General features: G+C 47.2%; 1 protein-coding gene across 1 annotated transcript in view; it reads left to right on the top strand.

Moving 5' to 3' along the window:
- NBEAL2 (neurobeachin like 2) overlaps window positions 1-27,426 on the top strand; it is a 682,983-nt gene that overhangs the window by 619,443 nt on the left and 36,114 nt on the right. The window contains exons 49-53 of the mRNA XM_078662556.1: window positions 1,222-1,394; window positions 2,248-2,342; window positions 17,650-17,766; window positions 18,372-18,533; window positions 26,781-26,929. Of these exons, the coding sequence (XP_078518682.1) occupies window positions 1,222-1,394; window positions 2,248-2,342; window positions 17,650-17,766; window positions 18,372-18,533; window positions 26,781-26,929 (696 nt within the window). The remainder of the gene's footprint in view (window positions 1-1,221; window positions 1,395-2,247; window positions 2,343-17,649; window positions 17,767-18,371; window positions 18,534-26,780; window positions 26,930-27,426) is intronic.

Below are 27,426 nucleotides of genomic sequence, written 5' to 3'. Positions count from 1 at the left end.
GTAAAAGCATTGATATGGTTTCTGAGCCATATGATACTTTAAAATGGATAACATATATACATACATAAAATCATTGACTAAACGTTCTCAAGTGGTGCTTCTAAAATACGCCTACCACGGTGTACCTGACCTAAGCCTAATACATGGGAAGGAGTAAGTAAGTTACAGTTTAAGTTAAGTTGGTTTTTGCCAAGAATCTGAATCAAGAATTCTCTCAAGGGTTTAGTCAGCTCCGTACCTTGGTTCTAGAATGAAAGAGGTCTTGTATCTCTCTCTCGAGACTCGATCTCCCAGCAACCCGCAAGGGTGACTGGAAACACCGGAGCTGGATTTCTCGGCTTGAGAAAAGACAGCGTCTCTCAGTGCGTCAAATGGGAGGGTCGGCTTCCTTCGGCACTCGCATCAGCTGGGCGTCGGGCAAGTAGATAGCCGCTCTGCTCCAAACCACTGTGTGTTTGCTTAAGGCAACGTTGGTATATTTATACCTGAAAGGTGCCGGGTTTGACGTAAGGTTGGACATAAGACGTCACTAAGAACTAACAGTTCTTTTTGGACTCCAGAAGTTCTTGTTCAAATCAAAACAAAAGCAGGGGGATTTCCCAGGCTGCTGGATGCTTGGTTTGTTTAAAGAACGCGTTGTACTTTCTAGGAGTCTATGGGAGTAGCCTTGCCGTATTTGGACTGCATGGGCTATGACTAGATATGGACATGATTCCTATGCCTTTATAAGGATATGTTTTGTTATAACCATATAAGGGCATGAATCGGGGATATCTTGATTAGGGTCCTAGATAGATTCACAACAGCAGCATACACATTGTTAACTCTAGAATTTGGTTAATATAGATTCATTGACTTCCAAAATGTTCAGCTGTGTTTTGATGGACCAAAATCACTAATAACATATACAACACAGTCAATATCAATTCATGGAACAGTGACACACCAGATAGTTTGTTTTGTATTTTAGGGAACTCTAACGTCACTTTTTTTTTTGCGAGGGGCATGCTAGAACCTTAAAGCATTTGTAATTGAAGTAATCATCCCTGATAACAGATTTGTGTGACATAATTTCCCGGAAACATGTTGCCAAATGGTGCCTACTGGGAGAGAATGTAGAAAATCTGAAGACATGCTGTGAAATAGAAACAGAGAGTTGGATGGTACAATTATGTCTTGGATGGAGACAGTGATGTGTGATTTTTTTGTTCTCTTGTACAGAATGCAGCGTTTCCTGTATGGTCCCTTCGCCCAGGGTGTGGAGTTGTCCTCGCAAACATTGGCTGTATCACATGATGGGAAGCTGCTCTTCAGTGCTGGACACTGGGACAACAGCCTACGTGTCACCTCACTGAGTAAAGGGAAAGTCATAGGACACATCACCAGGCACATAGGTAACATAATGTGGCCAGGACAAAATATCAATGAAAGCTGGATCTATGCTTGAAACGTTCAGCCAAGATCTCACGTTACTTCTAGAAAGTGGCATGTGGGCTTGCCAATCATTGGTTGATGCCTTATATAAGCATAACATCTGCTACAGACACATCCAACTACGTGCATGACAATATCCATCCTGACTGAGCTCTTTGTGTTAATCTTTGCCCTATAGTAACTGCAACCTGTGATTCGCCATGCACTGTTAATTACCTCGCATATTATGTCATTCATAACATGGTTTGTGCCATCATTGATCACATACAGCAACATCTGAATTGACATATACCATTTAAATTCACCAATTTTAGTGATCTATGTAGTGTTGTTTGTATAAAATGGAATGTTTTAACTGATATTTACAGCCAACTATAATGTCCCTTTAACTTTTTTTTCTTCACTATACATATACAGAATGTTCCGTAAATCCTTTTGTACATGTTTCCCTGATATTATCTAATCGGAGCATCTCTGCTTCTATTACTGTTTTCCATTCACACCAATCCTTCCTATTTTGTCTGTCATGTTGAAGTGTGTTCCACTCCTCCAGCTGTCAGTGTGTTATAGTTAAGCATGTTGAACTTACCCTGTCTGGTTAATTTTCTACTAGTGATGCTAATTATGCCACACTCACTGACAGTTTAAGCAGTCCTCACCTGATGCCTGTCCCTTGATGCTACTAGTGCAACAAACATGACTTCACTTAATTTTATGTGGTGACACTTCCAATATACTTACCTGACTGTCATATAATGTGTTCTTTATGATGACCTGAGACTTAGGGTATCCTTCATTTCCATCTATTTTCAGATGTTGTCACGTGTCTCGCTCTTGACCTCTGTGGAATCTACCTCATTTCTGGGTCAAGGGATACCACCTGTATGGTGTGGCAGGTCCTGCAGCAGGTGAGCAGCTCAGTCTTGTTTTAAGGCATGAATACAATTTCATATGAGTTATTTAAGTACATATATTTCTTGATAAAATACAACTTTTTTAATATATTTTTTTATTAACCCAAAAAAACAAAACATTTGCTTCAGGAATCATTACAGAGTACATAGTATTAAGATCGACATACACAGATTCATAGAGAGCAGAGCAATTCAAACCCCCCAGTGTCCCACCCTCCCAGCAGGTAAACCGTGTAGCTTAAGGGTTCAACAATTTATACTATGTTGTAGACTGATCAGTTCTGTATGCGATCCAGGCCCCCCATATCTTCTACCATTTACAGGGGAATCCCCTGCTCTGGTATACTGTCTGCTCAGCCCGCTAGCACCAGTCTAAATCACTCTCCCAGAGTCTCACTGTTGGGGCTGCATTGGCGCCCCATGCTCGGGCAATATTACGCTTCGCCACCACTCCCGCAAGAGCCAGCCAGGTTGTGGCCCATTTAGGACAGGCTATATCTCCCATCACCCCCAGGATGCGCCATCTCGCCTCTACCGGGACCTGATCACCCACCACCGCTGCTATTACTTGCGCCACCTGCCTCAAGAATGTTTGAATCTTGGGACAATCCCACAATATATGAAAAAACTTTGCTATTTCCCCACAGCCCCTCACACACTATGCTGACATACAATGGCCCATGCGGTATTGCACAGATCGTGACATGTAGGATCTATGTAAAATACGGAGCTGAATCAGACTGAACCTGGCCCGTACAGCTATCTCTCTAGGGCTCTGCATGGCCTCATTTCAATCATCATCTTCCAGGAGACCCACGTCCGACTCCCACGCCGCCCGCAGGGGTTCCAAACAGTCAGGGGTATTATTTATACGTTTTTTATACGTGAGGGATATTGCTTTGACAATCATTGGGTCAAGTTGGAGTCTGTCTTCAAGTGGTGTACATTCCGGCAGCGAAACTCCCTTCTTTAAGTGGCAGTGGAGTGCGTGCCTCAACTGCAAGTAACTAAAATGCTCAGTCGGTGATATTTGGAATTCTACCCGCAGACTATCAAACTAAATCATGTTCCCCTTTTTCCAGATGTCTACCAGGTGATCAATGGCAATGCTGCTCTAGCAATGGAATCCCCTCAGGCTGCTAACCTCACTCAAAAAATCTTCCTCCCAAAGGGGTGTCTGCTCAGTCAGCCGTGCCTCCCATCCAATCCTTTTAGTAGCCTTCCGCCAGGCCATGACCACATACTGCACGTACTGCATATGGGGCGGGTGAGATGAAAACATCTTTCCTCCCCCATATAAGATTGAAAGAAAACTACCCCTGCCCATTGCATGACGATTGACCCGATAGGCCGGTTCATCAAATGGTGAGAAGAACCCATCCATTGACGTTAACCAGTTATGATGCCTAATAATACTTCCTTATATCAGGTTCCGCCAGCCCTCCTTCGTAAACCCCCCTGTTGGACTTTGGCCCTTAGGGCAGGTTCACCCCTAGACTTTTTGCTTGAAATGGTGACCTGGAGATGGTGATTTTTGGATTCTGCGCACTTTCACTGTGTCCCAGTGGAAAGTGCGTGCGCACTCTGAGTGCATGTGCTGAGCTAGGCCTGCCCGCCCATAGGAATGCATGGGGAATGTATGTGTCCCTGGTAGTTCCTGATGCGTGGGGTGTACAGGCTTGAGTCTGGTATGTGTGAACTCGTGAGAGTGAATGCTGCGAGATGGTGTATGCAGCATGTATGTGTCTAGTAGCGAAGCGCCATTTCTAGACATGGCTGTACGTGTGCTGTGAGGGTGCTGGCGTGTGATTGGCTGGAGCTGGCTGGCATGCCAGGCTCCAGGAAGTCTGGATGGGTCTGCCCGGTGGTGAGTGGGAGATTAGCATGAGTGATGTGTGGGAGGAGTGTACCTGTGTCCTGGATGGGCTGGGTTTTCCCCACACAATGCTGGCTCCGCCCCCCTGTGGTGTGTCTAATGACCCAAGCCCTGCCAGTGAATAGAGAGGGTGGTTGAGGTAAACAGAGTACTCAAGAACCAGCTGCGACTGGTTCCGCCCCCACTCTGCACCCTTGAACAAAGGAATGCACTATATAAAAATGGGGCTGTGTCCCCACTGAAGTTGTTCTCTTCCAGGATCCTGAGGGGGCTGTTGCTGCTGCTGGGCCAGAGGACCGCCACTTGGGGTGTCTCCCTGCCTGGAGACCCAGTGAGCTGGCTCTGGGCCCAGCCTTGCCCCCCCTGCCTGCCCAGGGACTTGCTGGCACTCTGCCCTGCTTGCTGAGGGCACCTGGGAGCGCTTTATCCTGTTTGTAGCGCTAGGAGCGCGCTTTATGCCCTCTAGCGCTTGGAAGCGCTTTGTTTTTGATTATAGTGCTTGGAGCGCTGTAAATTGCCTGTTAAGCGCTGAGGAGCGCTTTGCCTGCCTAGCGAGTGCCTACCTCGCTTTATAATTGATTAGGAGGCCGGTGCCCACCCGGCATTGCCCAGGTCCGTGGTTTATTTGGATCACGAGGGAGCCCACTCCTCGGATCATGGGAGCCCGCCTGCCTGCCTAAGAAGCGAGCCGCCGCGCTGCCCGCGGCGACCCGGAAGTGGTGAGGCGGCCGACCAATTACAGCGCGGCCCCGGAGAGGCCGACCGGAAGTCCCGCCCCGCTGCCGCGACCCGGAAGTCAGGCAGGCCGGGGGCAGGACAGAGAGGCAACCGGAAGCGGACGGGAGGCCACCCCGCGCTCCGGTGAAGAGAGAAGCCGGCGTCTTCCCTTGTCCTCCCCAGGCTCCCAAAGTGAGGGAGAGCCCAGGGAGAAGTGTCCAGAGAGCCCCGAGGAGCGGGAGCTCTCGAGGAGCAGAGCCTGCCGCGTCGTGCCTGGAGCCCCGGGACGAGAGGAGAGGAGCCGCCCTGCAGCCCAGCCAGCCGGTGTGTGACTGCTCAGGGAGAGGGGGGCGTCGGGGCACATTGACGGTGCCCGCCCCTCCCCTCCAGTGCGAGGCTCACGGCGCCACATGTGTCAGAGCCACGAGAGGCTCTTGAGGGCATTTCGGGGTCTAGAGTCCTGAGGGGCTCGAGGTGCCAGTTGTTTTCGAGTCCCCAGAGGGGGGACTCCAACGAAGGGGGCACCATTGTTCTAGGCCCTGTGGGGGGCCCAGGCATTTATTTGTGTTGAGCCCGGAGAGGCTCAGAGGGGGCATCTTCTTCCCGAGCCAGGAGGCTCCTGGGGGCCATTTTGTTCCTTGAGCCCAGAGAGGCTCTGAGGGTGCCATTCCCTCGTGTTGGAGCCCAGAGAGGCCCCAGCCCTTTTGCGTTGCGAGCCCCAGAGAGGCTCGAGTGCCCATTCTGTTGAAGAGCCTGAGAGAGGCTCAGGAGGGCCAGTTCGTGTTCTTGAGCCCAGAGAGGCTCCAACTTTGCCCTAACTTTCCCTGCACCGGTTGCCCAGCACTTTGTGGGCAACTGCGACGTTTAGGCCCTGACATTGGGACACAGGGACAGTCACAGGTGGTGACTTCTGAGTTTTGCGCAATTGTACTTTTCTATGCACCTCTGAATGTATTGGGATGCATCATGTGTTTTCCTCCCTTACACCTCTGAATGAATGTTATGCATTGCATCATGTGTTTTCCTCTTACACCCCTACAGGTATTGTGATACATAGGTGGTTGTTTTCTCCCTAGTACAGGTGGTGCTAGTGAGATCCTGGTTACCAGTAATTACTGGTTGTGTGCTATTTTGTGCTATATTCTATGTACTAAGTGCTATTTCTGAAAGTGCTACTTCTGATTCCTGACAGTGGTCCAGGTGGCCCTGTCTTGTACATATCCCTTGTAAATTCTGCCCGTGCCTCTGGCACATTGTAAAGTGTGTGTTTTATCTAGTGTGTTTTGGTGTAATACAAAGGCTATTTTTATATAACCTTGTGTGGAGTTTCCTTTGTGGTGGGCCTTTGGTTGTTGTTGCTGGGGTGCGTGCGCAAATACTTAACTTACATCGCCTCCAAGTTTAGCCTTGCTGCTCGCGCCACGTTACCTAGAGGGTGAGTAGGGGTTATCTTGGCGTGTAACTCCCTTGCCCTGACTTGGGTGTGGTGGTCTCTGACTGACTTTGGCGAAAGCCCTGGCCAGCCGGGGATCCCATTTCCAACATTGGCGGCAAGCGGTGAGGATAAGGATTTGTGTTTGCCTTGTACCTTAGTAGCAGCTGGCTGCACCACAAAACTCTGCATTTTAGATGACCACATTTTTGGGGATTATTGTTTTTGGTGAAATTCCATTGTTTCTTCTCCTGAAGAGTGTCATTTGATTGTGTTCAGTACATTTGTCCCCCGCCCTGCTTCCAGAGTTTGGTACCTGTGTCGCTTTTGGTCAGGTTGAGAAGTCAGGGGTGGTAGAAACTGCCTTACCGATCCGAGGGGAGGGTGTGTGTGGGTGAATGGTGTGTTTTCCTGGACGCATGAGTATGAGTTCTCTTTGATAAGGAGATTGTGGAAGTTTTGGAATTGTGTACTCTTACTTCAGATTGTTAAGTCCCCTGTGTTGCACGTGTCTGTAAGCATCTTGCCAAGATGGAGTCTGCTTTTAATGTCTGGGGTCTGTTTTTGCATGAACTGAGAGAGTTTTGCGAGGAGAGAGACATTGCAGTGAATGAGTCAGACACCCAGTCCCAACTTAGGGGTAACCTAATCCAATGGCAGAAGGAGGACTGGGAGCGTGAGCACAGTGAGGAGAGGGCCCGGGTCTCACACCATGAGGGTGGTGGGTCAGAGGGGAGCCCTGAAGAGTCTGAGGAGGAGGAAGAAAATGATAGCACAGGGACGCCAGCAGATAGTGAGGACCCCATAGGTAGGGAGTCCCTTGCTGGGTCCAGCGTAGGAGGCAGCGCCTCATCCCTTTTCCTGTCCCCAGAGGAGCTGGAACATAGGAGGAGAGAAAGGGAGCACCAGCTGGCTTTAGAAAAGCTCAGGTTGGAGCATGCCCAGGCTATGGCACAGCTGGGCATTAGAAAGCAACAACTGGAGGTTAAGAAGCAACAGCTGGAGACCGAGAGGGTCTTAGCGCAGGACAGGATAGAGGAGGCTGAGAGGGCCGCCACCAGAGGCAAAGTAGCTCTGGAGGGTAGACTATCCCCTGCGCGCAGTGTTGAGTTTCTGGATCCCCCAGGGAGGGTTGAGTCCAGTGGTGGCAGCTATTTAGATTTCAGTGTAGGAAATCCCAGTCCCAGTTCCCCCAGTCTGGTACCTGTTTTCCCAGAGGAAGAGTTAAGGGTGAAGTTCAGGGACAGTAGGAAACTGTCTCACCAGTCTTGGGTAGATTTTGAGGATGAATGTTGTGATACACTGTGGGCTTGGGTAGAGGTTCACACTGACTCTGATTTTGAAGTCTTGTTTGATCTTATTGTCAAAGAGCAGGTGCTCAGTGGTTGTTCGCCAGAGTTGCGCCAACACCTGTTGCAAATTGGATTTACTGATCCAGAGTTACTGGCAAGGGAAGCAGACCGCTGGGAGAAGGCCAGAGGTTCTCTAGAGTCCCCAGTGAGTGACTCCAAAAGTAGTGGTTCAGGTATCCTCCAGCCCAGCGTGGTGGAGGAGGCTCAGTGTAGCCCAGCTAGGTCCCAGGATAGCGAGGAGGGTGTAGGGGCTCACTGCCTGGCTCAGTGGAGCAGGAGTGAGGGGGAGACCGAGGTTCCCCAGACGCCCGAAGCCCTGCCTCAGGACTTGGATGGTTTCTTGAGGGAACACCAGGTTGGGGACCTAGGCTGTCCTGTTAGTCCACTTGAGGAAGATCTCCTAGTGAGTAGAGGACCTGGAGTGTCTGTAAACAGAGCTCCTGTGGTTCTAGAGGCTGGCAGTACCGCTCCGGTAGGGAGGGTACAGGAGTCCAGCGTGAGGAGTGATTGGGGGATGAGTGTCCCAGTGGATGCACCAGTGGACCAGGGACTAGCCAGTTGGGCTAGATCTTCTTGGAGGGACCCGGGTGGCGCCACTTCTGGTCTGGGGGATCGTCACGCACTGTCAGGTGGACAGAGGGCGGGAGATCTGCGCCAGACAGACAGACACATAACAGATGTGACATTTGTTAGCCTCAGGGGGATTGTGTGTGAGTCCCCAGAAGTCCTGGAGTGCCAGGCAATTGTTCCACCGAAGGTTTTAGACCAGAGGTTGGAAGGCCAGGTTCAGGATCAGCCTGACCTGAAGGGTAGGACGACTGTAACCAGTGTCCTGACCGGTTCTTCTTCCAGAGGAACTTCTCCAGGTGGGAGAGGGCAGACCTCTGGAAGGGGGTGCAGAGGGTGGGAGAGCCCACCTCTGACCCCGGTGCAACCTGAGTGGATAAGCCCTGGGTTGGAATGGCGTTCTAGGTGTACCCCTCGTCGGAGGAGGAGGAACCCTAGGAGAAGAGGTAAGGGGAGGAGAGCCTTCCCTGAGACTCCTGGTCCGCCTGAGGTTGTAGGCCCTAGGCTGGAGAACCAGTGGCAGTCTAGTCCTGTCTTGCAGACAGGAAGAGTGGAGAATGGCTCCTATGTGCCAGGGGTTACTACCCCCCGCTCTGCGAATTGGCATGGACCAGTGGCACCTGGGTGGCCCAGGGCCTGGTCCTGGCCGCGGACAACTTGGGAGTACCAGTGGGGTAGCCCAGTTGGTCCAGACAGTGTGTTTAGAAGGAATCCCATGGGTTCACCGTGGCGTAGAACAGGAGGGTGTCCCTGCAGTTGCGGGCCTGCGTCCGTGTTCTATCGCCCCAAGCAGGGAAGTCCATCACGGTGGTGATTGGTCTCCCCAGCGTTTTGGCTGGAAGGGGGTTATGTTGGACTTTGGCCCTTAGGGCAGGTTCACCCCTAGACTTTTTGCTTGAAATGGTGACCTGGAGATGGTGATTTTTGGATTCTGCGCACTTTCACTGTGTCCCAGTGGAAAGTGCGTGCGCACTCTGAGTGCATGTGCTGAGCTAGGCCTGCCCGCCCATAGGAATGCATGGGGATTGTATGTGTCCCTGGTAGTTCCTGATGCGTGGGGTGTACAGGCTTGAGTCTGGTATGTTTGAACTCGTGAGAGTGAATGCTGCGAGATGGTGTATGCAGCATGTATGTGTCTAGTAGCGAAGCGCCATTTCTAGACATGGCTGTACGTGTGCTGTGAGGGTGCTGGCGTGTGATTGGCTGGAGCTGGCTGGCATGCCAGGCTCCAGGAAGTCTGGATGGGTCTGCCCGGTGGTGAGTGGGAGATTAGCATGAGTGATGTGTGGGAGGAGTGTACCTGTGTCCTGGATGGGCTGGGTTTTCCCCACACAATGCTGGCTCCGCCCCCCTGTGGTGTGTCTAATGACCCAAGCCCTGCCAGTGAATAGAGAGGGTGGTTGAGGTAAACAGAGTACTCAAGAACCAGCTGCGACTGGTTCCGCCCCCACTCTGCACCCTTGAACAAAGGAATGCACTATATAAAAATGGGGCTGTGTCCCCACTGAAGTTGTTCTCTTCCAGGATCCTGAGGGGGCTGTTGCTGCTGCTGGGCCAGAGGACCGCCACTTGGGGTGTCTCCCTGCCTGGAGACCCAGTGAGCTGGCTCTGGGCCCAGCCTTGCCCCCCCTGCCTGCCCAGGGACTTGCTGGCACTCTGCCCTGCTTGCTGAGGGCACCTGGGAGCGCTTTATCCTGTTTGTAGCGCTAGGAGCGCGCTTTATGCCCTCTAGCGCTTGGAAGCGCTTTGTTTTTGATTATAGCGCTTGGAGCGCTGTAAATTGCCTGTTAAGCGCTGAGGAGCGCTTTGCCTGCCTAGCGAGTGCCTACCTCGCTTTATAATTGATTAGGAGGCCGGTGCCCACCCGGCATTGCCCAGGTCCGTGGTTTATTTGGATCACGAGGGAGCCCACTCCTCGGATCATGGGAGCCCGCCTGCCTGCCTAAGAAGCGAGCCGCCGCGCTGCCCGCGGCGACCCGGAAGTGGTGAGGCGGCCGACCAATTACAGTGCGGCCCCGGAGAGGCCGACTGGAAGTCCCGCCCCGCTGCCGCGACCCGGAAGTCAGGCAGGCCGGGGGCAGGACAGAGAGGCAACCGGAAGCGGACGGGAGGCCACCCCGCGCTCCGGTGAAGAGAGAAGCCGGCGTCTTCCCTTGTCCCCCCCAGGCTCCCAAAGTGAGGGAGAGCCCAGGGAGAAGTGTCCAGAGAGCCCCGAGGAGCGGGAGCTCTCGAGGAGCAGAGCCTGCCGCGTCGTGCCTGGAGCCCCGGAACGAGAGGAGAGGAGCCGCCCTGCAGCCCAGCCAGCCGGTGGGTGACTGCTCAGGGAGAGGGGGGCGTCGGGGCACATTGACGGTGCCCGCCCCTCCCCTCCAGTGCGAGGCTCACGGCGCCACATGTGTCAGAGCCACGAGAGGCTCTTGAGGGCATTTCGGGGTCTAGAGTCCTGAGGGGCTCGAGGTGCCAGTTGTTTTCGAGTCCCCAGAGGGGGGACTCCAACGAAGGGGGCACCATTGTTCTAGGCCCTGTGGGGGGCCCGGGCATTTATTTGTGTTGAGCCCGGAGAGGCTCAGAGGGGGCATCTTCTTCCCGAGCCAGGAGGCTCCTGGGGGCCATTTTGTTCCTTGAGCCCAGAGAGGCTCTGAGGGTGCCATTCCCTCGTGTTGGAGCCCAGAGAGGCCGCAGCCCTTTTGCGTTGCGAGCCCCAGAGAGGCTCGAGTGCCCATTCTGTTGAAGAGCCTGAGAGAGGCTCAGGAGGGCCAGTTCGTGTTCTTGAGCCCAGAGAGGCTCCAACTTTGCCCTAACTTTCCCTGCACCAGTTGCCCAGCACTTTGTGGGCAACTGCGACGTTTAGGCCCTGACATTGGGACACAGGGACAGTCACAGGTGGTGACTTCTGAGTTTTGCGCAATTGTACTTTTCTATGCACCTCTGAATGTATTGGGATGCATCATGTGTTTTCCTCCCTTACACCTCTGAATGAATGTTATGCATTGCATCATGTGTTTTCCTCTTACACCCCTACAGGTATTGTGATACATAGGTGGTTGTTTTCTCCCTAGTACAGGTGGTGCTAGTGAGATCCTGGTTACCAGTAATTACTGGTTGTGTGCTATTTTGTGCTATATTCTATGTACTAAGTGCTATTTCTGAAAGTGCTACTTCTGATTCCTGACAGTGGTCCAGGTGGCCCTGTCTTGTACATATCCCTTGTAAATTCTGCCCGTGCCTCTGGCACATTGTAAAGTGTGTGTTTTATCTAGTGTGTTTTGGTGTAATACAAAGGCTATTTTTATATAACCTTGTGTGGAGTTTCCTTTGTGGTGGGCCTTTGGTTGTTGTTGCTGGGTGCGTGTGCAAATACTTAACTTACATCGCCTCCAAGTTTAGCCTTGCTGCTCGCGCCACGTTACCTAGAGGGTGAGTAGGGGTTATCTTGGCGTGTAACTCCCTTGCCCTGACTTGGGTGTGGTGGTCTCTGACTGACTTTGGCGAAAGCCCTGGCCAGCCGGGGATCCCATTTCCAACACCCCCTCTGTAGTTTCTTCTTAATGTCCGATATTCGGATTCAACCGCATGGAAAAAAACTTCAAAAATCAGGAATGGGTGTTTTGTATGGCATACAAAAGACGCGGTAAAGGCATCATTTTAAATAAAACCGCTCTCCCCATAAGGTAGACTGTCAAGCGCCGCCAGTGAACGACATCCCCTTTCAACCGTTCTAGCTGTGAGTGTACATTCAGGCTAATAAGCGCCTCTTTCGTTTTAGTGATCCATATGCCTAAATATTGAAATAGGTCCCTGTGCACCAGATCCTTACAGGCCGACGTCAGCACCGGTGACTACCCCGCCAAGGTGAATAACAAAGACTTATCCCAACTGATGCAGTAACCGGAATACTGCCCAAATGATTGTATGCTATGGATAAGTCTATGAACTTAGTCTGTCTGGGTCTATGGGCATACAATAGGATATCAACCGCATACAGGGAGATACTCTTCCCACCCCCCCTCACTATTGGATCTGCTCGCACCCATGAGGCCAGTGGTTCAATAGCCAGCGCCAAGAGTAAAGGCAAGAGCACCTATGAAGCCAGAAAATTCTAGACACCGACCCATTAACCCAAACACGAGCCAACGGGGCAGCGTAAAGAAGCTCAATCCAGCTGCGGAAACCCGGGCCACATCGACATTTTGCAAGGACTGCAAACAAGTACGGCCATTCGATACTGTTGAATTCCATATGGGCATCAAGTGAGAGGTGTGCTGCCGGGACATCTGGCCTCTGTTGTTCTACATGCATAACCCTAAATAATCGCCAGAGATTCAATCTAGTACTTCTGTGAGGTATGAACCCGGACTGATCCGGATGAATCAAACACTGCATTAATGAAGTCAATCTGTTTGCAATTGCTTTGGCGAGTACTTTGGCCTTGAAGTTCAGGAGCGAGATTGAATGATACGAGCTACAGAGATCCTGCGGTTTGCCCTTCTTAGGAATGACAACAATAGTAGCCGTTATCAAGTCCGGAGGTAACTGTTCATCGGTCCTTGCCTCACGAAACATATTAAGCATATGCGGCTCCAGTTGACCTGCCACACATTTGTACAATTCCCCGGGGAACCCATTAGGACCCGCTACTTTCCCTGACTGGAGATCCCACACAGCACCCTCAATTTCTTCTATCGTAAATTCTGAGTCCGCCGCTTCCCGGTCCTCATCCGGAAGTTTTGGTAATGCTATATCCTTCAAATATTCCAGGCACTCCTCTTCACCCCTATTGGACTAGGACCGGTAGATCCCTTCGTAATATTTGGTAAACTCGTCAGCTATAACTATACCTGCTACCAGTGCCACGCCCAGACCCAGTTATGACCTCTGTCTCCTTTCTAACCACGCAATGAGTTTATTTTGCCTTGTCGCCAAGTTCATAAATACTTCATTGTGTGGCTATGGTGTAGGTACGGGCTGTATTCTCCCCTAAATCCCTAAGACTCAAACAGAGTGAACAAAGTGTATGCAGGCGTTCAGCCTCGCCCCCCTGAATCAGTCCAGGCACCGAATCAAGCAGTGCTATCTCCTGTTGCAAACTATCGCAAGCCACCCGCTTTTCCATTTGCCTAGCCTTAGCCGCCGCTTGTAGATGGTCCCTGCCTGCCGTCTTGTATGCCTCCCATAATATACAATGAGAGCGCACAAATCCCACATTTTCTGAGAAATAGAGTTCCGTACATTCCTCAAAGTGTTCCCTAAACTCCTGATCTTTTAATAAATAGGGATCTAAGCGTGGGGGTAGAGTCCAGTCCTTCGCCGGGCCCCGTATGAGTACCTCCACCAGGGAGTGGTCAGAGATTCCACGGGCCCTATAACAAGTCGCCTGAAAAAGGCCAGTCAGAGCAGCGTGCGTTAAGATGTAGTCTAAAAGTGACCCACTATTGTGCGCCGCGGAGATGTGAGTGTATTGCCTGGTCATAGAATTATGTAGTCGCCAAAGATCCACCAACCCCATTGCAGTCACAAAGCCCTTTAACGGTTGCGGCACCCCTGCCCTAGGGGAGCGAGTGTTGCGGTAAAGTGTCACCTCCATATTCTCATTCATGTCACCACCTGGGAGGTGAGTGCCCACTGGCATGTCTAGAAGAAGGTCGCTAAGATCTGGGAAAGTTATCCCCTGTAACTTAGCAAATATTAAGGGTGAGACCCTCCCATGTCACCGACAGAGCAGCGTAGCGCCCCATGTGGTCAGTCAATGAGCGAGCAATCACCAAAGGTAACGTGTTATTAAGCAAAATCGCATTACCCCTGGAACGCGTTGTAAACCCTGCATGTACTGCCAGCGTGTACCCAAACCTGTTGAGCGTGAGATAGTTATTCCCCTTCAGGTGTGTCTTCTGTAGGAGCACCACATCTGGAGATTGTATGGACGATAAAATTAAACGGACCATGGTGCTACAATACCTAAGCAGACCATTCACATTCCAGGATAGCACCTTCAGGTGTTTACTATGCTGCGAGGCCATCAGAAAAAGACACCTGCCGAATCACCTCCACCCTGCCCTCCCAGCATATGTCCACCCCCTACCCCAAAGCATCTGTACAATGCCACGTGTCCCAAAACCCAGGTCAGTGCAAGTATCATCAATGATCTGAAGCAAGTATAACACAACTATAAGAAAAAAGACCCCATAAACTACAAACCCCCCTCACTGCTACCCTGCTGCGTAGGCTTGACCCTACACACATCCCCAACTAGCAGAGCGCTTGTCGCTCAAAAAGAAAAAAAACTGTTAACTAAAAAAGGGGCTGCCGAGTGTCGCCTACACATGGCTCCGCGAGACCCCACTCCTGCCCAAGTCCAGGAGAAAAATGGTTGCAGTGTAGCAGCAAGTTTACAAAGTCAATCATCTTAAAGAGTGCATTAACTAACTTACTAGCCCCAACAATATACATTACGTGATACAGCAATGAGTCCTAGAACGAGACATCTATAGCGGTGAGGTCATTTTTTGTGAGTCTCTGAGATCACTGGGCTCAACGATCTGGACCGCCGGGAATGCCGGTCACTCATGTCCATTCCTTCTCACCCACTTGAAAAGTCTGGTGAGCGCTCATGGGTATCTCTCCAGCCATCCGCCACACGTAAAGTGCCTTTCTGTGGTCGCGCCTCATCCAGCCCGGCCTGCACATCGGATGAAGTTGTGAAGAACCTCCCTTTAGCGAAGATTTCGAGCTTTGCTGGAAAGAAAATCATATATCTGATGCCCCTATCTCTTAGGGCTAGCTTAACTCTACTCTAAAGGTGCAACAGGTGCGACACACCTTTGACAAAGTCCGGGAAGAACCTCACCATCGTGTTCTCATACGGGAGGTCACCATGTTGTCGAGCCGCCTGTAGGATAGCATCCCGGTCCCTATAATTGAGGATCCCGGCAATGATCGTTCTGGGAGAAGCCCCAGGTTTTGGTGGAGGGACTGGAGCCCTATAAGCCCCCTCTACTGTGAAGAAGGTGGATAGTCATTTGGGCTTCAGGTGACTCATTATTAAGTCCTCAAGGAAAAGGTCCATTCTAGGGCCTTCTGCCCCCTCCGGGACCCCCACTACGCGGATATTGTTCCGGCGGCCACGCCCCTCCTGCTTCAGGGCCACCTGGCGGTGTTGATGAACCAGCTGTTGAACTTTCTCCTCCAGCTTACGAGTGGTAGATTGAAGCTCCATAATCTTTGTCTCCGTCACTGTGACTCGCTCTGAAGTTTTGTTCATATTTGCTCTGAGAAGATTCATTTAGATCGAAACTTTGTCGATTTTGCTTTCCAGCTTTGTTCCCAGAACCTGAATGGCTGCCGTAATTGAACTGAGAGACGGTTCCGAGGTGTCCGCCTGGCCACCTGTTGCACCCTCCTCTGAGGATGGCTGTTTCGGGACCGCGTACTTGTCCAGTTTATTCGACTGCACCGGTGGGGCCACTTTTGGCGTCATTGTGTAAAAGTCCCAGACTCAGAGGCCTATTGTGTGCTGATAATTCTGAAGCAGCCCCATCTCCCTCTACCACTTTCAAATGGTGCTGGCCACACGGGCAGGCTATCGTCAAAATAGGCACCCCATTGGGAGGGGGGGCCACTGCAGACTTCTCACGCCCTTCAGGTATACCAAATCCACCGGTCTGAAAGTAGGTGCCGGGGAATGGATGCAGGCATGCCACGTGGGTCAGACCCGTGGGCAAGACCCGCCCAATTGCAGTATCCCACCGCTGTCCAGAAAGTACCACGGGATGCAGGGGCCCCAAACAGCCACACTGCTGCGTAGTCAATCACCTGGGGCCAACACCCCGCTGATCAGACTGACAACCAGCCAAAGGCTAAGACCACGGGGCAATGACGGTTGGAGCAAAATTGGAGGGGCACATATAAGAAGCAATCCTCTGTGGCCATACTTAAATGAGGAGGCCTTTGGCGTAGTCAGCAACTGTATAGGTGCAGGCCGGTGGATGGGGTCGCTCTCTCGCCACCAGGGACCCAGGATCCCAAGCCAAATATTCTAGCTAAATCGAAGGATGCCGCTCAGCCCCTGGGATGTCCTCCGCAGTGTCCCATTTGTTTTCGGGGTCAATAATGTCAGTGCGGGGAGAGGCCTCCACGTTCCATCCGCTCAGGACCTCAATCAAAGGGGCAGCCAAATAACTTGCACTCGTCCTATCCGGCCACACACCGCGATCCGCTGCCCTCTGGAAGCCGGCGTGAATTGAAGCGTCGGGTTGGTGCGTCCACCCACCACCAAAGCTCCCTTGCAGGGCCTAGGTAGCACTGGGGCAATATCGTGGTGGCGGCCCACAGCTCCTCCACAGCAGCGGGCCACCCCTCACGCACCTTTCAAACATCTCCAGAGATCAGCTGCAATTGCTGGGGGGCTGGCTCCACCCCACTCACTAAGGGCACACAGGGAGTCGCCGCCGCTGCCAAACTCGCTACAGGCCCGCAGCCACCGGACACTGCCCAGAATCCAAAATCGTGGTGGGTGGGTACGGCAGCGTGGCACACAGACTTCAGGGCCCAGCTCCGGCACCCACAGGATACTTACTGCTGGCTGACCACCACGCGCGACAGGATATTGTTTAAGGTTTTCTGAGAGCATTAACTTCATCAGGCTTCCTATTGCCACAATATCCATAACATCAAAAATCACTGTGTGTGACATCGATGGACCAGTTCCATAAACACCATGTCCATTATAAATCTAGAAATCAAGAATTATGGTTATTCTGCATGTTTGATGAACTGGTCTGACAAAATGTACACAATGAAACTCAAATAACTCTGGAAAAAGTATAAGAAATACCACCAATGTTCTCTCAAAATCCAAAATGTAAACTATTTAAAAATGACTGTTCTTATCAAACCTTAACTGTTTTACGATTGGCCCCCAACTGTCACAATATCCATGATCTCAAATGTGACATCACAAAAGATATATTGTTATATGTTTATAGTAACCACTCAACGCAAGCCCTTTATGTATCCACGCTACTATAAATGCTCTGGTCCATGTGATATCGTTCAGAGTGAGATCTTTGGTGCACAAGGAGGTGTCCTTCTAAATGTGCTTATCTAGTGATCTTAAAACCTTGGTCATTATTGAGCTAAAATTGAAACAATGTTTTTTGTAGATTTTGTTTGTGTGCCCTTGTGCATGTATATTTGTTTTCATGGTTCACTCCTACAAAGCAACTTGATACAATTTACTTTCAGAGGTAGAGTATTGGTTGTGGGGCACTCTTATGGAATATGCTTTCTTTGATGCCTTGACAGCTATGCAGCCTAATGAGAATTGTATTTCTTTTCCAATTGTACATTTGTCTCCCACAGGGTGGTTTCTCCTATGGCTTAGCTCCAAAACCTGTGCAAGTATTGTATGGACACGATGAAGAGGTCACATGTGTTGCCATAAGCACAGAACTGGACATGACTGTGTCTGGATCAAAGGTAAAGATTTGGTAGGAGTAGTGCTATTAACTGAACTAAAGTTAATGTACATTTTGATCTCTACTACTGGCCGCTGGTGATTCTGTTGTAACACTTCAGTGAATGCAGTTGCCACCACATTAAGTATTTAAATGGTATTTTCTGATATTATTTTGGGAGTGATATAGTAACTGTGGTTATGGCATGGAGATGATAAGTTCATGTGCAAAGACTACGAGGTCTTTACTTATTCATAGAGTCTGTGAGTATGGGAGGGAATGACTGTGGCTGTGAAGATATTTTAAATGTCACTGGGTCATTGTTACTTTAGTCAATGCAGTATGTGTGTAATGAGACAATTGCTAGGAAGTTTGATAGATCTTTAAAACAATGTATTTCATATGCTGAAGTGAATTTCTTCTAGACTTTTAAGAGGAGACGGGGATGCTTGTTTCTGTTGGAAAAGGGAGAGGGAAAGAAGCTTTCGAAATCATTTGAATCTGCAAATGACTCTAGTATGATCAGATATTTTGATCAAAATAGACCATCCTTGCGGAAGAACATACTTAACACAATGAAGGATAACCAATGTCTTCATGATATAACATAGTCTGTTACTTTCCCAGGATGGCACCATCATTGTCCACACTTTACGTCGAGGGCAGTTCATGAAGTCCATAAAACCTCCAAGTGAAAGCACGTTACCGATGACCATCTCTCATCTTGCAGTCGGGTTTGAGGGACAGATTGCTGCCCAAACCACCATTGAAGACAGATCATCCATAAAGGTGAGTTCAGAAAGGGGTAAAGATTGAATAGGATGAGAGGCTAAGGGTTGAAAATAGACTAAGAGGTAAAGGCAGGAATATATATATATATATATATATATATATATATATATATATATATATATATATATATATATATATGCTTGCTTTCCCCGGCTCGTTCACGGCGGAACCTCCCGCAGTCTGGTGGCGCGTTTACGGCTGGCAGAGCCCCGCCAGTCAATTACTTTTCCAAAATATCCAATTTAGACGCACACTCAGAGGTAAAGTGGTACATAGTGTCGCTTTATTTGCTGTTACGCGTTTCGGAAGCCTTAACTCCCTTGCTCACACAGCAAGCCATCAGCTTTCCACCAGTTACATACACACTACGTGATAGCCATAGAAACAGGACTGTACAGATTTCATTTTGGCTGACATCTTTGAGTGTGCATTTTCGTAATATTATTTTACACATAATGTCTCCTTTTGCACACCTACTTGTCCATTAAAGCAGTTAAGTACATTTCTTATATCACATTTCATTTGCCACAGTGGCTGATTGTGCAGTTACTGTTTCTAAACCCCTCTTCTTTCGCCTAGTGGCTTACTGAGGGTTTGATGTCTCTGGTTAAAGCCTCAGTTATAAAAACAAAAACAAAAAAAAGTGCCAAAACGTGAACTTATAAAGTGAAGAAAGTTTCTACTTAGTGAAGAAGTCTTCTACTCTATTCTCCCGTGAATCTTCTGGGTGACAGGCTCAATTTCTCGTGAAGTGCACGTGATCCCTAACGATTTCATCTTGAATAGGCCTGTTAGAGTAAAACAAAAATTAAAATTACAATCTAGTTCTGATTCTCATTAAAAACATATATGTACATATTTCCAGCTTAGATTTTCTTAACCAACATTACTTCCTTGTGACAAGCATATATAGGTTCTTTCATTTTCTCATTTTTACATTAAAGCATTTTTAGGTACAGGATTCATATTCTTCACCTATATTTTCTTATATTATGATTCATATAGATGAACTCCTAATTCCTCATGTTCATTATGTCCATTCGGTTGTCGCGTTTCTAACTCTAGAATCCATTTCGATTCTTTTTTTCTCAACTGCATCTCTCTGTTACCCCCCCTCTGATTTTGTCTCACCTGTTCTATTGCAAAGTATGTTAACAAATTGCAATTCGATCTGTGATGTTGTGAAAAGTGTCTTGCGACAGGGTATTGAGGGTCCTGGTTTGTAATAGCCCTTAGATGTTGCATTACCCTATTTTTGGCCATTACTGTTGTGCTGCCCACATATCTTTTTTTACACGGACATTCAAGTACGTATACCACGTATGTTGAGCTGCACGTTAGGAATTGAGTTATCCTTCTTTTGTTCTTTCCATGCGGGAGATCAAAGTCTTTTCTCATAGGGCTACACTTGCAGGCTTTACAATGCCCGCATGGGAAGAAACCTGCAAGGTTATGTTGGTTCCTATTCTTGTAATCCGTAATGTCTCCCTTCGTAAGTATGTCCCTCAAACTGTGACTCTTCCTGTACGTAATGGCTGGTCTCGTGCTTAGCTCAGGGCCAATAATAGGATCACTTTTAAGGATATTCCAATTTCTTGCAATTATTTTCTTTACTTTTTGAGACCCCTTATTATATGTTAGAATTACTCTGGTGGTCTCATTCCCTTGGACTTCCTTCTCTTTTGTTATTAAGGTGCTTTCCCTTGTTACATTTTCCATCTTTGATAAGGCTCTATCCAGAACCCACTTGGGGTAACCCCTTTCTTTGAATCTCTGTACCATATTTCCACTTTCTTTCTTATACTCTTCTGTGCTGGAACAATTTCTCCTTGCTCTTAGAAGTTCCCCGTAGGGGATACTCCATTTTAGAGTGTCAGGGTGACTGCTGAGAGCATGGAGGACACTATTGCCTGCTGTTTCCTTCCTGTACAGTTTAGTTCTCAAATGGTCACCTTCTGCTCTTACTTCTACATCTAGATATTCAACTTGATGTTTATCCTTTTGATGAGTCAATTTAATATTGTAATCATTTGTATTCAATAATTCTACAAATTCATCCGCCTCTGCATCATTTCCACTCCACACTACAAACAGGTCATCTATGTACCTGAGCCATACTATGACTCTCTTAAATGCCTGTTTGTACTTGGGGTCATTCTGTATTTCCTCTTCCCATTTTCCCAGGAACAAATTTGCAAAGCTCGGTGCAAAGCTTGTACCCATACAAGTTCCCGTTGTCTGTTTGTACATTTCTCCATTAAACATAAATACATTATTCTCTAAGCATATTCTTATCATTTCACTTAGCATCCTCGTATGTTCTAAATACATTATATTGCGTTTTTTCAAATAATGCATGCATGCATTTATGCCATGTTCATGTTCAATCACTGTGTACAATGAATTAACATCCATTGTTATTAGCATATATTCAGATTTCCAATTAATGGTGTCAATCTTTTTAAGAAAATCTTGGGTGTCTTTTACATAAGAGGGCAGTTCTTTTACATGTTCCTGGAGGAAGAACTCAACATATTTTGACACATTTTCATACACACTCCCTATGGATGACACTATGGGTCTCCCTGGTGGTGTAAGTGGGTTCTTGTGGATCTTGGGAAGGAAATAGATTATTGGCAATTTGGGATAATCTCTTTTTAAAAAAGTAAACTCCTCCCAAGACAGGAGACCTTCCTCCTGCCATTTAGTAAGGTTGGACCACATGGTTAAGATGTTATTCCTGTAGACTCCACCATTACTTTTACAGTAATAGTTTTCATTGTTTAGTTGTCTTACTGCCTCTGTTATATATGCCTCCCGATCTTGTATAACCACATTTCCCCCTTTGTCTGCTGGGCGTATTATGATTGAGGAATCATTTGCTAGGGATTCAATGGCTTTCTTTTGTTTCAGATTTAAGTTGAAACCTCCTCCCTTCCCCCTAGGGTAACGCTTATATTCCATTAATGCCTTCGTTGTTACATCATGAAATGTGTCTACGTTATCGTGTGGGAGATTAGGAAAAAATACAGACTTTGGTTTAAAACTAGTCATGGCAGCTCTGTCTGTGGTTAAGTTCAAAAATTCTGTACCCCCCTCCCGGATGTATGTCTCTGTGTTATCTCCTTCATATAACAAATCCTGCGCTATTTGAATGGCATTCGCATCTCCCACTTCTAAGCAGGGCTGACTTGGGGGTATGGGTACCTGTGTATTCCAGTCACTGGTGTTGCTTCTCAGAGCATGCCATTTTTTTAGTTTTAATTTTCTTATGAACCGGAATATATCAATTCTAGTATCACTGTAGTTGAACATTTCTGTCGGGCAAAACGAGAGGCCCAAGCTTAAAGTTTTCTTTTCAATGTCCGTTAACTCTCTACTTGACAAGTTTACTATAGTTTTATTTACCATTTCATTGTTCTCCATTATTGGTTGCATTTCCTGTAGCCCCCACGCCTGGTTCCCACTGGCTCGCGTTCCACTTCTTTTCCTTTTCCTTTGTTTCCTTCTTTTCCTGCGTTGCTTGCTTCGTCCTTCCCTCTTCCGGCTCCTCTTGCTTTGCCCCTGGGCCTTCCTCTCGTGCCTCTTCCTCTTTGTGCTGGAGGGGGTGAGAATCTTCCCGACTGCCGCCCCCTCTTCAGCGCTCGGAATTCGTCTAAATACGTCGGTTTGGAGGTAATTATTTCCATCTCAGCGATTGTACTTGTGCTGTGCATGGAACCCTCGGTATCCGATCCATCTGCGGTTTCTATATTTGATCCCGCCCTTTGCATTTGGGGAGACTTACTGGACGATGCAGGTCGCTGTATATCATATAGATGGTCATATTTTCTACTATATGTTAGGATGCGCCCGGAGTCATAATCATTACAGTCTCTATGCAGTTTTCTTTGTTTTCTAAGTTTGATATCTTCTTCATACTGGACCAATCTGGCTTTCATTTCCTCCTTGTATTTCTTTACACTTGCTTGATCACTCTCATTGTCGAGTTCTTCCTCTAGTTCCAGTATCTCTTTGAGAATCCTGTCTCTATCCTCCCAGGCGTATTTCACCAGTATACACAGCATAGTTTTAGAACTGTTTGTTGAATTCTCGAACCATTCTTCCAGCATGCGTGGATTAGGAGACTCATGTGATGGCGTTATATATATCCGTAATCCTCTTGGGATCATATTTTTGTCTACATAGTCTTGCAGAGACACTGCCTCCCACCATTTAGATGTTTCATTCTTTTTTAATTTTTCATATTTTCTCAATTTTCCTGTTAATGTGGTTTCCACTTGCTTCTGGGTTCCCACTTGTTGCCCTTTGCCAGGTGCTCTAGCCAATAGTGTCTGTGCCACGCGCCTCCGTTGCGCATCTTCATCCATTGCTTGTTCCTTTGCGAGTATTTATATAGTTTGTCACAATTTCCGTTTATTGAACTGGAATTTTACAATGATCAGAAGCTAGGGTCGCTCTTCCCTGGCTTCATGATCGTGTGTTCACGTTCACAGTCTTTGTATACAAGTTTTCTAAAGCGTTGTGTACCTTTTACTCTCCCTCCGTAAATCGGAGTTCCAGATGCCCTCTTTTTACAGTTCTGTCGAGACTCGCACACTTAATACTTTCTTAAATGCGCTTTGTTGACGTTATCCCGTCTTCCGCTTTTCGTACCCTTCTCGCCCTTCGGTACCTTTATATTTCTCCCGTGCCTTTCACACCCGTCGGCTCCCCCGCCTTCTCGGCTTTCCCTTCGATAGGCTTCGCGTCTCCACGCTTGGCCGTCGAAGTTCTAGCTTCGAATTCTGGGCTTACCTCCGGAATGTGTAGTCAGGCTGTTTAGGGCTTCTCTGCTCGTTGTCTCGCACAGGCGTCGCCCACGCTTTCTCGGGCGACTCAGCTCCTTCCGTATGGGCCGGCAGTTCCACCAAGTTCAGCTGCTTGCTTTCCCCGGCTCGTTCACGGCGGAACCTCCCGCAGTCTGGTGGCGCGTTTACGGCTGGCAGAGCCCCGCCAGTCAATTACTTTTCCAAAGTATCCAATTTAGACGCACACTCAGAGGTAAAGTGGTACATAGTGTCGCTTTATTTGCTGTTACGCGTTTCGGAAGCCTTAACTCCCTTGCTCACACAGCAAGCCATCAGCTTTCCACCAGTTACATACACACTACGATCGATAGATTGCGATAAGCTGAAGTAGCAGAAATGTGCGAGTTGGAGATTCACTGTGGGACACGTGCTAAAATGGGTTACCGCTGCTTTGTGGGAGATCAGAAGTGAGTGAGGGAGACTTTACTGATTGAAATATGTTATTGATTGATGACAGAACAGTGAGTTGCCGTGTAAGTTAATGGGTGAGGTATAGTTTATTAATTGTGTATTTCTGTTAATCGTAAACCATATAAGCAATTTTACATCATGAATAATATTCTTATAATTATTTAACATTAATAAAAAAACAGCAATTTATTCAAATTTTTACAGAATGTACCAATTAAAGAGATACATTTTTTATCTTCCGAATTTATTAAGGCGCATATGTGCAATATACAAGTCTGAGGATGTCATAAATCACAAGGCTCAGTGCTAGATAGGGCAATATAGGGGAGGACTAATCATGTAACTGTTTTTATATAAAAACATATTTAGGTGCAATTGGCATGAAACCAATACTGAATGGTATGATTTTATTGCAGTAAAAAGAAGATACATTTTTAGGATGTAGTTAAGACTACATTGTTTCAGATATATACAGGATTTGATTTCTGAAACATATTCTGGCTACAGAAATCAGAGCTCTGCTAGGAAGTCAGAGAAACAATTGGGCATTGATTGGAATTAGTGTCCACCTTTCATAAATAGAATGTGTATTAAACAAGAAGCAGTGCTTATGTTAATATAGTAATTGAAATTAAATTATAGAATTATTTGATTAATAAGTGCAACAAGATCTCCACCAAAATATTCTCAACATAGCAATATGTGCAGTTCAGTTTCTACTTCACCCATCTGACAGATTCTACGAAATCTTCGCATCTGGGACAGGGAAACCATTGAATCAGTCTCAAATTGCTGAGCTGAAGCTGGTGGCTTAGTTTGATAAGCAAGAAAACCGCCTCTGTGCAACAAAACACCATACAAGGCCTTTGATTAAGATGAGCTTTTTCCAGCCTCTTGACCTAAGCTGATCAGTTTACTCTTGGTCATCTGGTGTAGAGTAGGATTTGGATCTCTCTGACTTGACAATACACTCCACACATTTTGAAGCTATGGCTATCTACTAGAAAAAGATAGAGAATTAATCACAAATGCATATCTATATCTCTTTCACTTTGATCAAAAACAAAGGTAAGCCAATGCGCTAAGCAGGAAAAGGGCCAATGCTAATGTTAAAGAAACAATGGTTCACTTGAGGCTTATTTTTAGCAATAAAGTTTCACAGTTGAGGAGTGCAACATCCATCCAAAAATTAAACACAAGCTTATAAGCAGTTTAGGTCAAAGCACATTTCAATGAGCCAACCAAAGTGGACGAGTACTTAATAGAGTTATTTAACACATTTAGTTCCACAGAAAGAAGTTTTCAGTAATCAGGGTGGTGCCATAACAATGAATTGAAGGAGTTACTTAGGGCAACAACAGAGAGTTACTAGTCATAAATCATTAGTAGGCCGACACCAAGGCAGGGAACTGGCACTCGAGAGGTGACTAAATCAGTAGGAGGAAATCATGTCTTCTGTGAGTGGATGTGATTTCCCTTGGCAATTGTCATTTCACTTTTTTTCTGCACCATGTGATCACTGCTTGAAAATTTCATAACCGAGTTTTGAAAACCTTGTGTTTTTCTTGGCCCCCTTTTCCTGCTTATTGCATTGGCTTACCTTTGTTTTTGCTCATAGTATTAGAGACTACATTAATCGCAAATACATATCTTTTTAGGATTGATTTTGCATCCCCTAAATATGAAGTTTATTGTTTAGAATAAGTTTACAGTGAATCATTGTTTCTTTGACATTTTTAACTAAGAACTCGAGACCAGCCTTGGGGCTTCACCGGGGACCATCCTGAGACAGTGTAAGCTTTACATGATCAATGTATGATTTGTAATGGCCATGTCCAGTGTTCCAAATGCCTGTAATTATTGATGTAAGACATTAGGTGTCCCATTGATCCAATGCCCCACCACCATCATTTAATTAGTGTGGTATGCATGTTTATTGATTACCGTAGGTGATACAAATGGACATCATACCTCTAATGTCATTGAGTCCACCGAAGAATAGGGGCAAATCCTCCATGCAAAGCAGACAAGTGGATATTAAAACTCTGATCGTGAATGCTTACACTGTATTAGTAGTGCATTATATGGCTCGTTTTATACCATAAAATTGTTGTTTCGAAGCACTCCAAATATTGTGTTATTCGTAGTACCTTTGTATTGTTTAATAGTATCTGAAAAAGACCTGAATTCAAAGCCCCGGCCTGCTGGCCTCATTTAAATGTCCAGATGTCTGCTTGCTTACGGTCAACTGAGAGCAAGTTCCCAGTCTTTTGGAATAAATGCTTTGTGTCTGTAAACCTCACCATATTGATGCATGTAGTGACATTATTCACTTTCTTTTCTCTCACATGTTAATAAGACAGTGGTAGCAACAGCGTCAAGCATTCATAGAAATCACAAACAAACAAACAAATGAAATATGCATATTAGTATGAAGAACCTTGGATGTAATGGGTCTCACACCACAGCAGCCTCATTAATACTTGAATTAAAGGGTCATCTGGAACAAGTATATCCTATTTGTATTAAAGATTCAACAGTGTATTTGCATCTTTAACCCCTTCCGTGTGGGGGTAATTCGCCCGCTGTGCTGCGGAGCGGGGGGGCGCGCAGCGCCCCGGTGCTCATGACGAGCTCAGCTCGTCATGAGGCACGGCGCTCATGTGCTCATGACGAGCTGAGCTCGTCATGACCACACCCGTTCCCGTGGAACGCTCAGCACAGCAGGGGAATTATCCCCGCGTGTGAGCGTTCCACGGCTCTTGACGAGCTGAGCTCGTCATGAGCACCGGAGCGCCATGCCTCATGACGAGCTCAGCTCGTCATGAGCATGGATGAGGTTAAGCACTGCCTGCTTGATAGCCTGTATTGAATTGTTGAGCTGTAGTGTATATGTAAAATACCATTACTTTTACTCTACCAAAGACCTTCCCTTTGGGTACATTTGACCTTCTTTGTGTTTCCCCCTTGTGGTTTTCTTTAGGATAAATATGCCCTGCATCTGTACTCTGTCAACGGCAAGCATCTCTCCTCTGTCCCCTTGGATGAGCAGGTGACCGACATGTGCATCACCCAAGAGTATGTGGTCCTGGGCACTATGCAATGTTCTCTCCACATCAGAGACCTTCAGAGGTAAAGTTCATTTTCCTTATACCATAGTAGCGGATAGGAGGTCTGGAAACAATTTTTGAGGTAGGCAAGGAAAAATTACCCAATTGGCGCATGGTGTGGTAATTGGACTCAATAAGTTAACTCAGTTCAGTTCAGTAAACTTTATTTCGATGATTAAAAACCATCATAAAAATTCATTATACAAAGTCATCAATTACATTTCTGAACCATGAAATATTAAAAACAAGATTTATACATTTAAAAGGTATGATATTATGTACATCCTGATTCAGCCTCTCGTGTTTCATAAGTTTACTGCAACTTTAAAAAAAACTCATAATGGAGCATAGGGTGCGCATATCAGATGCTCTTTGCAGAAAAAGTAATGCAGTTTTGGCATGGCGAAATTTTAACTCTTTTAAAATATCTACAAGAAATCTACGGCGAGGGATTCGATAAAATGAACATAAAAGTACAAAATGAAGGGTGTCCTGCGGAGACCTATTGTCGCAACCGCA

The sequence above is a fragment of the Lissotriton helveticus genome, chromosome 10, assembly GCF_964261635.1.
Source record: "Lissotriton helveticus chromosome 10, aLisHel1.1, whole genome shotgun sequence".
Lineage (NCBI taxonomy): Eukaryota > Metazoa > Chordata > Amphibia > Caudata > Salamandridae > Lissotriton > Lissotriton helveticus.
Note: the sequence above shows the minus strand (reverse complement) of the source record. Positions and strands in the feature narration are given on the sequence as shown.